The 14,480-nt window shown below is 40.5% G+C and overlaps 2 protein-coding genes across 2 annotated transcripts; one reads left to right on the top strand and one right to left on the bottom strand.

The window, feature by feature from the left end:
- The first annotated feature begins 2,593 nt into the window (after positions 1-2,593).
- Positions 2,594-9,381, top strand: pnn (pinin, desmosome associated protein). The gene is made up of 9 exons (XM_042500619.2): positions 2,594-2,751; positions 3,217-3,294; positions 4,626-4,697; positions 5,210-5,285; positions 5,482-5,576; positions 5,795-5,870; positions 6,666-6,821; positions 7,071-7,209; positions 7,390-9,381. Exons 1-9 carry the CDS (start codon positions 2,639-2,641, stop codon positions 8,667-8,669), a joined length of 2,085 nt encoding a protein of 694 aa, XP_042356553.1. The 5' UTR covers positions 2,594-2,638; the 3' UTR covers positions 8,670-9,381.
- A 956-nt stretch (positions 9,382-10,337) lies between these two features.
- On the bottom strand, positions 10,338-14,387 carry gemin2 (gem (nuclear organelle) associated protein 2). The gene is made up of 10 exons (XM_042501020.2): positions 14,079-14,387; positions 13,387-13,471; positions 13,065-13,154; positions 12,656-12,715; positions 12,363-12,479; positions 11,988-12,032; positions 11,831-11,899; positions 11,460-11,570; positions 10,938-10,996; positions 10,338-10,800 (listed from the first exon to the last, which is right to left on the bottom strand). Exons 1-10 carry the CDS (start codon positions 14,198-14,200, stop codon positions 10,761-10,763), a joined length of 798 nt encoding a protein of 265 aa, XP_042356954.1. The 5' UTR covers positions 14,201-14,387; the 3' UTR covers positions 10,338-10,760.
- Between the last annotated feature and the right edge of the window lie 93 nt (positions 14,388-14,480).

The following is a 14,480-nucleotide window of genomic DNA, read 5'->3' as shown; positions in this document are numbered from 1 at the left end:
GTGATGAGCAAAGAGAGAAAGATACTGAAAGACTGAGGCAGAGCAGACAGACGACAAACAAACCAGGAGGAGTGATAGTTTCCTCTCCGCTCACATTGAAATTAATTAAAACACAAATATGAGGCACCTTCCTATCTAAATCCGTTCAGTTTTTAAAGAAAGTCATTTTGGTGCTCAGGTGGAAGATTTACATTTGCCAGAGTGATCATGTTTTATTCAGGTAAAAAAAAAACATGGAGGCCACAGATAAGAGTAATAACAATGCAGCCAAAAGCCACACCTAAAAACCTGTCATACAAGGGTGCTACTATTTTCACTTTCTTTTTATGAAAACAAACGTTTTTGCTTTTACTTATAAATTATTTTGTAAGTCGTCTTGATGATTTAAAAAAATGTCCGTAACCTCTCAAACACAATGGAGAAAGAGCTCCCTGCTCATGTCAGTTTGTTTCCTGCTTTGCTCAGACAAAGAGCTTGTTCACGTCGGGGTAATGAGATTATCATGTTGGTGTTATGCAATTAAGCTGAAACAATAACACATTTTTGTGGGTCCCACAGTTACAACACGCTGGGTGACGGTCCCTTATTTCTCAGCAGAGTGTTGATTAATGCTGAGACTTACTGAGCTTCACTGAGGCGTGTCACACACTAAACTACAAGAAATGATTAACACATAATTATTCATTATTTTTATGTTGTCGTAACTCCTACTATTACTTGAAGACACATACATTATTTTGAAGGTATCATCAGTTCATTTATGTACTCATTTTTTACATTTACCCTTTAAAACCTGAGCAAACTGATTGGACTTCTTTCAAAAACATGAGGGGAAGACAATGAGCAGTTTAACAAGAAATGGCCCAAACAGTAGAAAAAAATTGGTTTAAACAAAGTTACCAGAAAATCATGTGTAAATAAGAAAAATAGGAGTGAAAACCAAAAACAAACATCAAAATGACCTAGAAAAAAAACCAGATAAAAATGTATTCAATTATTTTTCCTGTAATATGATTTTAACTATAAAATTGTTATAACTATAAATATAATTTTTGGGACATTTTTCCTTTTTTTGGATCATTTTCTCATAATCTTCTTCTCTTTCATTAAAACTGATTTTTTCGTTCAGTTTAGTTTAGAAGTCTTTAATGTCCCCGAGGGGCAATTTGGTTTAGGTCATTTTCTTGTCACCTTTTACTGAATTCTTGCACTTTGTAGGATATTTCTTTCTCCCATGTTTTCAAAACAAATCCATTCAATTTGCTTAGGTTTCAAAGGCTTACATTACTTGCAAAAGGCTCATGCTCCAATTTAAACATTACTGAAACAAATAAATAAGAAGTTATGATGAAATATTTTCAGGTGCATTAAAAAGGACAAAGTTGTGTTGTGGTTTAGGGGGTATTTTCCTTTAATGCTAACATGATCATGTGATAGACAGTATACCTCAACATATAGGCTTCTCTTCAGCTCAGTGTTTCAAATACTGATGATAAATCACACATTACATATGTGCATGCACATGTCAAATGGTGCGTTTAGTACTCACATAAACACAATTCAGTGAGTTCACAGTCAAATACAACAGCAATGTAACACACACACTGCTAGAATACGTTCATATATACTGGATGAGAAATATTGATCCACTCCACAAACATCAGCAGAAAAAGGAGAAATCCAGTAAAAAAGATTTGAAATTAAATACTGTTTAATGGTTAGTTTTTACTTTGATATGCAAAAGCTGCAAGACTCAAAAAGGTTGTTTTTTTATTTTTAAGAGCTGGCCTTCTCAGTTCACTGTTGGTGGTGCAGTTTAAATGAGAAGGGTGGGCACACAGAAGCTGGCTGCAAAGAGAAGACAGACCGCCAGTACACTGTGACTCAGGAGAAATCAAACCAAACAAGGAACACTTAGCTCTCAAATGATTTTTTTAACTATGTTTTTAAAAATGACTGATGAATCTACCTTCTACCTTGTATATGTCAGTTCTTTTTTAACATTACATGATAGATGTTTTGCTTCACCTTAGTTGATTGTCATGAAATATTCTGAAACATAGTTTTTTAAAGTGATTAATGTAAGTAGCAGCATGCTGGTACAGTAGTTGAATGCACCAGCCTTTAAATGAACCCTTTAACACCTGGATCGACATCAGTTTTTATGTGCTGCACTGTAAAACCTGTAAAAAATATACAATAATTATAATATTTTTTGTTTAGTTTTGCTTTTTTACTTTATTTTTTTTTGTGTTTATTATAGGGTAATTTTATTGTAACGTTACTAATTTCTGGAAATTTTTATTTGTGGCCTTCATCCCAAGCTTTTGAAAGAAATCAAGCCAGTTTACTCAGGTTCTAAACAAATACATTGCACATTGTTTACAGTCTTGTTTACTTTTATAAAGGAAAAAAACATATAATCATGATAATTAAAATATTCTGTTTTTTTATTTTATTTTAGTGAGTTAAATGTGTCTTATAAAAATAAATATAAAGATATAAAAATAGAGCAGCAGATGGCGGTAATGCACCACAACCTCACGTGTCAGCTGCCGGTAAACCCGAAGAAGAAAAGCGGCGCTCGGTGAAAGTAGAAGAAGAAAAAGAACACGTGATTCGCGCTACTGAAAGCAAGATGGCGGTGGCGGTGCGGAGCTTACAAGACCAGCTCGAAAAAGCAAAAGAAAGCCTGAAAAATGTGGACGATAATATTCGTAAATTAACGGGACGTGACCCTAATGAGTCAAGGTAAAAAGCCCAAGTGGTTTTTCAGCCTTTGGTGTATTTCTAGTGAAATGCTAACACGCGTGCTAGCATTCAAAGGACCAGCGGTTTGTGTTAGCATGAGTCGGTTAGCTTGTTAGCAAACATTACCCTCTGCTTAGGTGGTTTTGTTCGAGCTGAAACTACACGAGCTCGACTTAACTGTGTCCAAACCAAATTAAATTAGCCACACAAAGTAATAAATACACCCGGGAAAAAGAATTTTTACACTTAAGAGAAATATGAAACCCAATACGACCATGGCGAGGCCCTGCAGGCGTCGTCCGGGTGTCACCACAGATTTATGTTTGGACCTCATGGCTCTGCTCCCAGTGAAGTCACGATTTCATTACCGAGAACAGGATGATAGTACTTTCTCTCCGAGCTTAGACCCAGTATAAGGGTAGGTTTTGTTATTTGTGTTGACGTAGTTTGTCGCTGTGTTTACAGACCGGGTCAGATCCGTCGGCTCGGCGGCCCCATGGCAGGCCCCGGTGGAGGTAGAGGCAGAGGAATCAACCTGCTCAGGTAACTTCCAGCTGTGCTTTAGATGGCTAAAGCAAACGACATGGTTATATTTATTGAGGTAGTGGTAGATTTTGGAGGTACTGACTATTTGGTGTTTTTTTTTTTTACATTCGACACAACTTGCAGGTATACATCAACTCACAACTGCTGTCAGTATCACAACACTTAAATATCAGGGCAGTGAAATATTTTTAATAATTGGAAATACATGTGATTACTCTTTTAATTGACATTTCTATATTTGATTACTTACTAAGTGTTTGACTGAGATCACTCCCTTTATTGACACTTTTAGATGACCCTCATTGATGCTTTTACAGTTGATCGGGATTGCTTGTAATCAAATCTGGTTGTGCTGCTATGATGTCCTATGAGCCTGTTTATTATACTTTTAAGTTGTTTTGTATTGGCAACCACAGACCAGGTTTTCCCTTGAGAGACAATAAAAGCTCTGCACTGAATGAAAGACATGCCAGCTAAACCAAAATAAATAAAACATCAACACACTAAAAAAACAGTGCATAACAACAAATGCAATACCTTTTTGATATTCTTTAGTAAAATATATAAATTGATGAATAATAAATGTAAGTATCACGTGATATAGCCCTGCAAGAAAAAGACAGTAACAGATATGGAAAAATAACACACCTGCCCCTTACCCATGAGTCTTTGTTTAACTTCCCATAATGCAAAGTTTCTTGCATGTCTGTCATAGAATAAAAATAATTAAAGACAAAAGTATTCTTTCAAATTCATATCTTATTTTTAGCTAAGCTGAATGCCTCCTTCCTGGCCTCAAGCATAGCGCATCCTGCACCATTCATCCTACCCACAGAGAGCTCCACAGATTAAATCTCAATTTAAGAATAAAGCCACTGTTGAATAGAAAAAGTGTGATGCAGTTGCCACCTGACCGCCAACATGTTTTTAGCAGCAGTGTAGGCTGATATCCAAAGCAGCCTTTGAGTAGGCTTAAAAAAACAACCCAAAACATACTTTGAAGGTATTAAGTACCAATACCCAGCCCTATAGTAGATGTAACTAATGAAGTGGCCGCTGAGTGAACAATATAGTCATCTAGTATTGACATTTCATCGTTAGTGTTTTGGCATAAAGTAATTAACCGTACATAATAATCATTTTTAATTTCTTTATATTTGTTAGTAAAATAAAGACACTATATGAGAAATATTAAAATACCACATCTGCTAAAAAAATGCACACTCACAGACTATTTATTTGTTTTTATTTGAAAATCTTCCAAACCAGAACTGGTTGTTTTTAAGTGCTTGCTTAAGTCTAACCAGTGTCTCTGTGTCCTTCCCCAGGCGTAGTCTCTCAGACATGGGAAGCGGCGGCCCCCCCTCCAAGCAGAGGGACATCGAAGGAGCCCTGCTCAGGTGAGGTTTTAATATATATATTTTTATAATGATGTACATCTAGCTGTCATACTCAAAGCAATTTTCACACAGTTTTCCGATAGCAAAAAAAACTCATGAAGGTTGAAACCACCGTTTTGAAAGGACTGATGCAATTACTCTGAACTAAAGTAATAAAAGTAATCTAATCGATTCTCTTTTTTCTTTTAAGCTTTGGACCTTTCTTAGTGTCGAATCATGACTGTTTAGCTTTTAGGATCAGAATAGATTATTAAAACAAACAGACTCCACTCAGTGGAGCAAAATTGAGTTTAATGTTGATATTGGAAAATGTACCACGTGCTGATATTGTTGAAGTGGATCCAGTTATTTCATTTTAACAGAGCCCGTAGACTGCCTCAGGCCAATCAGAAGACATGATGACATTTACCCTCTGTCCTGTGGTGGTTTTGTTGCCGTTGTTAAGTTATTTAGCAGGTGCTGTTTTTGCATAAAGTGTGAAGTGTCTTATGTTCTTGGTTGTGTTTCTGCAGGCTGGCGGGGGACCAGAGGGCCAGGAGAGACATGCGCCACGACAGCGACGCCGAGGATGATGACGATGTCAAAAAGGTAAGAAAAAGACCCTCTTCTGTGTTGGTAGCACTGTTCATGTGGGCTTGATGTGTTTTGAGTAGCCCAAAATCCTCAGGCAGCTCAGAGAGCACACTGTCAGATACAGATTATTACCATCCACTGTCACATTTAAATGTCAATTCTTAGGAGAAGCGAGGACTTTAAGTGTTCACACTCTCTCTTCTTTCCTCAGCCGGCGTTGCAGTCGTCTGTAGTAGCTACCTCCAAGGAGAGAACACGCAGAGACCTCATTCAAGACCAAACCATGGATGAGAGGGGCAAACAGAGGTATGCTGACATAAGCTGCTGTATGAGGCTGCAGTCCTGATATGCAGCGCTGACTGATGTCATCATCTTTATGGTCACATTTATTCAATTGCACCAGCAAACAGAGAAAATTAGAAATAAAACACACACAAATATCTGAACCTAATGGATAATATTAATGATTGTACAGCAGAAAGTTGCAGTTGTGTGTGATGGCTGGTTCGTGTTTTCCTGTTTAGGAATCGGCGTATGTTCGGCCTGCTGATGGGGACCCTGCAGAAATTCAAACAAGAGTCCAACGTCTCCTCAGAGAAGGTGAGGAAAATCGATCGGACTTTTTCGAGCGAAGTGTTGAGCTGACTGCCACTGAGGAGGGCAGGCAAAGCAAATTAACAGACTTTCTTAGAAAAGAAAGACAGGGACATTAAAGGATTACTTCACTCCCCAAATGATCATCATCACTTCCTCTCCCTGTGTTAATGTTAAATTCGTGAAGAAAACTTTGCTCACATGCCTCTGGTGAAGGAAAACCCACAGATGCCTGTATGCATGCATAAACTACATAAAAATGAGTCAGAATATGTGAAATTTACCATCCGTCACCATGGTTACCGCTGCTTCCTTCTTCCGATGGAGCACAGAGGGCATCCCATAATCATACCCTCATTGTATACCCTCCCCTTCATTAGAAGTGCCCTCCACAGCCGTGAGCGTGACTTGATTTGGAGTGACACTCGGTAGTGAAGGGAAGTAATACCTCAATGCTAGCTTATCGCTAACATAGCCATAGCATAAGTAAGGGGTTGTAGCCTTCAGTTACCCTAAGGTTAGGAACATAACCATCTCCCCTTTATTAAAACATATGATTTTAACATAACACTTTTTAGCCAGTTTATCGCTAATTTAGCTTTACAGTCAGGCCTTCCGCTCCCAGGCCAAGGAGTGAAGGGGGCTGATCACAGACTGGCATGTAGGTTGTTGTGGGCGAGTCTGGTAGCGAGTGGGCGGCTCACTAGGTTCTCCTCTGCATTTAGTCAAGCACTTTGCAATTTGATTTTTGTATTTTGAGTAAATGTCAAATTTGTCCATCTTCTGCTTTCATCCCGACAGCAAAAGAGACGTTCAGAGATTGAGCAGAAGCTTGAGGTTCAGGCTGAGGCTGAGAAAAAGAAGGTGGAGAGTGAAAAGAGGGAGCTGTTTGAAGAGAGGAGAGCCAAACAGACTGAGCTGAGACTCCTGGAACAGAAAGTGGAACTGGCTCAGCTGGTAAGAAAATACCTCTGAACACCATTTTGGAGCCAGTAGACACCAGAGACATTGAAGTTTTGAGATAAAAGTGTCAGCGAGGTTACTTTAGTTTGGTTATTAGCAGCACTGACAGATGGTTTGCATTTGGAAATCAGCTGCTTTGCATCGATGTAGTGTCCTGTTTGGTTATGCATGCACATAAAACAAATGAGACCAAGAGTTTTGCCAGAATTGCATTTAACCTTTTCTTTTCCTTCGTTGTCACAGCAAGAGGAGTGGAACAGCCACAATAATCATCTTGTAAAATACATTCGTACCAAGACCAAGCCTCATATCTTCTATGTGCCTGGAAAAATGTGCTCCGCCACACAGAAACTCCTCGATGACTCCACCAAGAAACTAAATGGTCAGTAGTTGTTCTGCATCTTGCCAGTGCTTTAAGAGATGCTGTTGCTTGCATTTTTGAAAGACTCATGTGTCTTTAAATCTAGACGCGATGCTATCCAGTCAACCTGAGAAAATAGGGTTGTGTGTGTGTCGATCACTTTGTGACCTCTGTGGATCTTTGTGTCTGTTTTCTGGACAGCTGTGTTTGAGGAGAGGCGCGAGGCTTTTGCCGAGCACCTCAGCAAGATGGAGTCGCGCCCCCGGCGGCAGCCAAACCGCGACCAGGACGGCAACGCGGCAGCGACAGGGACGGACCACTCGGCGGAGGGTAAGCCAGCAGGTCAGGTAGTCAAGGTGACAGGTAACAAGGGGGTTACAGCAGAGATACAGGAAGAGGAGGAGGAGGAAGAGGAGGAGAGGGAGAGAGAAAAGGAGAGGGAAAAAGAGAGGGAGAAGGAGAGGGATAGAAAGGTGAAAGAGAAGGATAAGGTGGAGGAGAGGGAGAAGGAGGAGTTGAAGAAGGCGGAGGAAGAGGTGGAGGGGATGGAGTTGAGTGAGGAGGGGAGAGAGGAGAAGAAGGAAGGAGAGGAGGGGGTTAAAGATGGAAAAGAGAAGGACAATAAGGAGGCAAGTCCAGAGTCAGAGGAGATGGAGGTGGAGGGCGGGACAGAGCAGGCAGACAGGAGTAAGGAGGAGGAGGGAGAAACAGACCGTAAACAGGAGTCCACAGACGTCCAGAATGAAAAGATGCAGGACACTCAGTCCTCTGAGACGACCGAAATCAGCCACGAAGCACCAGACAGCAGTCACCAGCCGCAGCTCAGCCTCGCTGCAGAGCAACCAGCAGAAAAGTCCTCTGAGACGCAGGAGTCCTCTCTGACCCCAGAGCCCCAAACGGCCGTCTCAGTGCCGGGGCAGGACTTCACCATCCCCGGCTTCGAGGTCCAAAACTCAGCAGCTGAGAGCGAGACTGTGGAGGAGAAACAAGGGGACGAAGAACCCCAAAAACTGCCCGACTCCCAGGAGGCCCCCAGCACTACTCCTACACCCTGTAAGGAGGACGGGGACGACGAGAGAGGAAGAAAGAAGGACAAGGAGCCAAAGAAAGCCCGCAGTCATAGCAACAGCTCCTCTTCTTCCTCCTCCGGCTCGTCCTCCAGCGGAAGCTCCTCCTCTTCCTCCGGATCCAGCCGCTCCTCCTCGTCCTCGTCATCCTCCTCGTCCTCGTCTTCAGGCAGCAGCAGCCGCAGTCGCAGCCGAGACAGCGGCAAGCGCAAGAGGAGGCCGTCGGACAGGGACAGGGACAGAAAGAAAGGAGAGGAGAGGAGCCACCGCAAGAGAGGAGGGAGCAGCAGCGGAGGAGGGAGGGACTCAAAAGGATCCAAGGAGAGGAGGAAGAGGAGCGAGGAAGGGAGGGGCAGGTCGTCCCACAGCGATAGGGAGCATAAAGATAGAGATAGGAAGGATAAAAGACGCTGATTCGATTCTCAAGTTCTAAAGCTGTCAAACAGGAAAACTCTGAGGGAAAATCAACTATTTACTTAACTACACATGAGATGCGTTTTTAAATTAGCGTTTTCCCTTAAAATGCTACGTAAAGGCCGACTGAGGTTTTAACAAAGAAGGATTTTTCTCTGTAGGGATTTATAAGTCCATGTCAAACAGGAAGTGGATGACTGGTTATGATTTTCCTCCGTTAACCCCCTTAACTTTGCAAAAGAAATGTAACTGGTGCGTCTCTCTCTGATTGGACCCCTCACAAAACAGGTTTCAAACAACGCGGCTGTTTGAAACGTCATCATAGTAATGTCATTTTAAATGCGGTTTAAAATTTTATCTTCAGCCGGACATTTTGCTTTTAGAAAGATCTTTGTGGCAATATGATGAAACGATGGTGTTGAATGTTTGTTTTCATCCTGATCATAATGCCGTAGGCTGGGGTATCGGTGGTTATGGTAGCAGTAACCATTAATGTGCGGTAGTTGTGTTTTCAAGTCGATTTGACGACGCTGTTAATCCTCATTTATTTTCACTATTGATCAATGTCAAGGCCTTTGTATCTTCACTTGTGATTTGCTCAAATGCTGGTTTATGAAAATGTTTTTCTTTTTTGTTTTGTTTTTTTTTGTTTTTGTTTTTTTTGTACCAACTGAGAATCTGCTTCAAATTAAAGGTGAGGTAATAGTGAAAATGTGTGTGGCGTGGTATGTTTTCAGTTAATCAGGTGATTATTTTCCATTAATTTCATGCACTAGTAAATGCCGAAATGCCCAGATTCTTACCCCTGGGCCACATTGCCCGTGTGTGCAGCACTGCATGGAACATTAATGCGTTTTAGCCGAAATAGACAAAGAAAATAGTCTTGATGATCATAAATACATTTTACTCAGTCCCTCCCGTTTCTGTTTAAAAATACGTTTTCTGACAATGTTTCTGAGGACAGAATCCCTTCAGTTGTTGACACAAGGTGTTTTATTGTGAAATATTTGCAGGAGTGTAGTGTTTATAAAACAGTAGCTTGCAAGGCTCCATAAATTAGTGAAGTACCGGCTTTTATTTGTGGAAATGCATTAATCATGGCAGCAGGCAGCTCTGTAGCAGTACCACAGCAGCAACTCTGTCTCTGTAAACACCCGAGAGTTTGAGCGGCAGCACTGCAGCACAGTAGCCATCAAATATACTGCTCATGGGGGCAGTGTGTCCTGGGCGTAAGGTCCTTGGAGCTGAAATGAGTTGACAGAACAGTAACAACTATCTTGACGTTCTGTCAACTCATTTCAGCTCCAATTTATATGTCACATCCTTTAAAGTCTGCATTACAAGACCGAATAACATCCGAATGGCTGCTGCTGATGAATCAGCGTGTGTCATTTCGAAAGGACCTCAAAATGTGATTATCTGAGGGGTCACGAGGTCACGGCAGTCATTACTAACTTTTGACAAGTGTGAACTGAGCTGATTCAGAGAGGAAAAATCACCAAGATCACACATTTATCCTCTATGGATAAACATATTTTTATGGTACAGTTGTGTATTATAGTGTAAGCACTTGACCTATAGCTTTCCATTTGTTGACCCAAAAAGCCACAGTATTAATATTTGCAATTATATTTGTATGGGCTTGCACCAATAAAGTGCACACAAGTATTTATCTTACAAAGCACAGTTTATTAGAAAAATCTTGGATTTGACACATCCATGAACCTCTGAACAAAGAAACACAAATAATAATCTTTTGTTTTTTCGATCCACTTTTATCAGCAAAGGTCTAAATTACATTGTAAGTCCAAATCCAAATAATACAGGGCATGAGTTCCTGATCCAGTCCCTTTGGTTCTGTCCTCAACTTTCATCACAGGTGCAGTTCCCTTTATGCTTATTTGCACAGTCACGTCCTTGGAAATTTTCAGTTTTCTTAAAAGATTTTACTTAGTTGGCAAAGACTGTCCATCTCCAGCTGTCTTCAAGTTTCTTGTTGCTTCACTGTGCAGCCTGAATGCTGCATCATTCAGAGGGCTTTCAACACATTCCTCCTTTTTGTGATATCTGGTCCAAAAAGTTGAACCGTGTTCACTCCGGCTGGTCTGCCAGGTCATTCTGCTCGAAGTATCTGCAGGAAAGATTCAAGTATTGCTAGTCAGGACCACAAACTCATCTTACTCTCTCTGAGTTGGATTTAATACGTCCAGCCTTGACGTATGAAATATTACGTGACCTGACAAATAAAAAACACTCAGGGTTAGTTACCTGGCAACAAGACAGATGAGCAGGTTGAGGGCGGGCAGTCGCTCATCCTCCTGACTCTCCTGTGGAATCATAAAGCAGGACAGATATACTGATGGTGTCAGCTTTAATATATCACAACAAGAATTCAATTCTGACAAATAAAAGATGCAAGCACACCTGTGGTAGCTCACGTTTAAGATTAATTTACTGTCCTTGCACAGAAATAATGGCGTAATCTATGCGTTATCACTGAGTTATCCATTTATGGATTCTGCCACTTAGCATGCATTATGTGATCTATTATGACATAAAATACAAAAGTGCCACCAATAAAAAACAATGCAATGTCTTGTGCCAACCCTTCTGCAGTGAGGATTCAACACCAGGATACAATTACACAAAAAAGCAACTTGTAGATTTTTGACTTAAATACACAACAAAGAAAAGAGGAGCTAAGAGAGCAGCAAATACATGCTGATAGCATTACTCAGGACAGCATTAGTAGAGTAACAGACTAGAGGACTGGTATAAAGTGAATCGTACCAGTGTGCTGCGGAGCTGAGCACATCTCCTGGCCAGCTGTCTGATGCAGGAGTGAGCTTCAGGCAGCAGAGGCTTCTCTAGGCAGACCAACAGAGCGTACAACCAGCGACCCTACAACAAACAAACGGGGGATATAGACAGACAAAAAAAAAAATTTAAAGGAGCTTACAATGCAGTTGAAACAGAATTACAAATAAGTGTAATGTGAACCATAAGTGGACCATAAGCTTTCAGATTTCAAAAATGGATTATAATGGACAAGCAGAAACAAAATTAGGTATTTCTTCTTCTCGATAACTAAGTGGTCAAAAGAGTGCTTATTTTATTTGTTTAAAAAAAGAAAAATGTGGAGAAACTTTAACTAAACTCACCAACTGTGGCACAAACTCGTGTTCCTCAAACCAACAGATTAGAGTCTCCAACACCATCAGCACTGTGGACTGCAGACAAAGAGAAAAAAAGCATAATAATCAGACTGTTGAGCAGGTTCAGTGTGAGCGAGTTTGCGGTACTGAGGAGGTTATTTACCTGGTTCAGCCTGCTCACTATGCTGAGGAAGGGAGGGAAGCCCACCTGAGCAGACACATGATTTGATCATATTACATTACATGCAGTTATAATAAAACAACTTCAACATGTATCAAGAAATGGCAGAAGAAACAGTTATCATCATGATCACTTAAGACTTTATTTTATTCAGCTTTGCTGATGAATACAGTCGAGTATTTAAAGTGACAGCTGAAAGTGTCACATTTTTGAAGACATTTTACAAACTTTATGGATTTTGTTGATTGAAATTTGTACATTAGATAACCAACCCATCAAAACTCTGCCAGCTACATAATAATAGTTCAATAAATTAGTTTTCGTTCTTTTCTTCATAAAAATACACATTCATGGCACCTTGCTATAGTCCAGTGCTCGCTCTGGTTCAGCGTCTGTGTGGCAGTATGAAGTGCCAGAATAGACCGTCTCTCCTAAACAGAATCTCATCCAGCCCTCCTCATCTGTTAGCTTTGGCTGTAAGGACACACACATAACAAATATTAATTCAGAACAAATGTTAAAACTCAGTAGACGTGTATACATCTACATTTCCAATGATCAGCATTCTGCTCAAACTCAAAAAAAAGGTGACCTCGTGGTGAAACTTAGATGTGACACTAATCATGTTACACTTTTCTTTTCCATCTCACCATCAGTACATTGTCGTCCAGAGTTTGGCTGCTCCAGTGTTTCCTGTTTTTTGTGATGCTCTAAAAAAAATGCAGAATCCACAAACAGATTAACAGTGAAATAGATTATACAGAGAACATACTCCTGAGTCTGCATGCCTTTGCAAGACGCAACTGGGCCTTATTTATTCAATCACACTGCCTAAAGTGTCATTGTAACATTCAAAAGCAGGCAAACTGAGCCAAGATGCATTGCTTTCAATCATCCTGTCACATGTATTAAAGATCTCTAGTAGATAGTTGCTGCTTTCTTTGTTTCATATTTTACTGAACAATTTCAGATTTTTTGACTCTTATTATTTGTAATGTAATTATTTGTGATGCTTATGTTTTTTTTACAAAAGAAGTTGTTCTTGTAGGTTTTATTTACCTGTCTGACATCCGAGAAGTTACTGACTTGGTGCTGCTGCCATCTGAGACTGGGGCAGAAACCTACTGGAGCCGCATGGCAACCTGCCACCTAAAACATAGAAAACACAGTTCTCAGATAACTGAGGCAACAAAAATTCATCTCATCCCACTTAATCTCATGTACACCAACACTATATATGTGTCTCTGGTAGCTTACTCAGTGCTTTATATAAGCAGCCTGACTACTAATAAAAAGTGATTTGATTCAATTTATATAATGGCCCAAAATAAGAGGAACATTACATTTCTTTTGAAATGCCTTAAAGAGTACATTTACTCACAGAGGCATTAACTGTTTGTTTCTTCTTCAGTTTCTTGGGGTCTATCTGAGCAACCACCACCTCTGGACACTGTGATGCCTCCAACCTGATGAAAAGCATATAACGTTACAAAAACATAATAAAACAATACAAAAGGACACAAGTGCAATTTGGCAGTGATTGTTTTTTTGTGAGTAGAGTACAGCCGAGCAAAGCGTGGAGATGGAAGCAGGCAAAAATATTTATTGGAGCTGGCTGTCAGGGTAAAATTATTCCTTCTGAGGGACTTGGAGCCTCTGGGACCACAGGAAAAGGACAGGTGTTTTTATTTGGTTTAAGGGATGGGCATACAAATGTCAGTGCCCCCATAAATGAAGCACAGTCCCTAACTTGGATACATTAGGTGAGCTTGTTGATAAGCCCTCTACTGACCATTAATCAATCCGATTTGATTCATATTGCACAGTTTACACTATTCGAGTGCAATTCAAAGTGCTTAAAGTTTGATTGAAGAAACAAAAACAACAGAGGAAATAAGCAAAAATGGATCTTAAAATATATTATTATAATATAAGTAAATCATGACATTGTAAATAAGACACTACATAAAAGCCAGACTAAAAAGACATAAAATATACACTATATCCAGTGGCAGCAACCCCTAAAAGAGTCTCCACTGTCCAGAGGGCGGGAGTGTTTTGAGGTGGACTAACTGGACTTGTCGGAGGTATTCTCGGGGGTTTCTCGGTGGTCCGTTCAGGTCCAGTTGCTCTGCACCGGCTTCAAACTCAACGGGCAGCAGCCTCGGCATCAACTCCTCCACGTCAGACTTCATTTTCCATCGACTGTGAGCCAAGTTTTATAAAAACGTATAAGGTAAAATGTTGCGAAGTACGAACGAAGCTCCGAATTACAACAAAAAGTCCTTCTGACGACCAAAACAGCGAGTTTTTCACAGGTGGTAAACAAGGCGCACAAACTACGTAGCCATCTTGTTTATAAACGCGGAGTGATGACGTTGTCTTTGTGCGCTGCGTTGGTTGTCATGGTGATGAACGCCGCATGTGTCGTCATCTATGTGGATAAAGGCCGAAGTCCACAAAAGTCCATATTTT

This window comes from Plectropomus leopardus, chromosome 14 (assembly GCF_026936395.1).
Source record: "Plectropomus leopardus strain MGB_pleo_1.0 chromosome 14, ASM2693639v1, whole genome shotgun sequence".
Lineage (NCBI taxonomy): Eukaryota > Metazoa > Chordata > Actinopteri > Perciformes > Serranidae > Plectropomus > Plectropomus leopardus.
The sequence above is the reverse complement of the archived record's forward strand: the minus strand, read 5'-3'. Positions and strand labels throughout refer to the sequence as shown.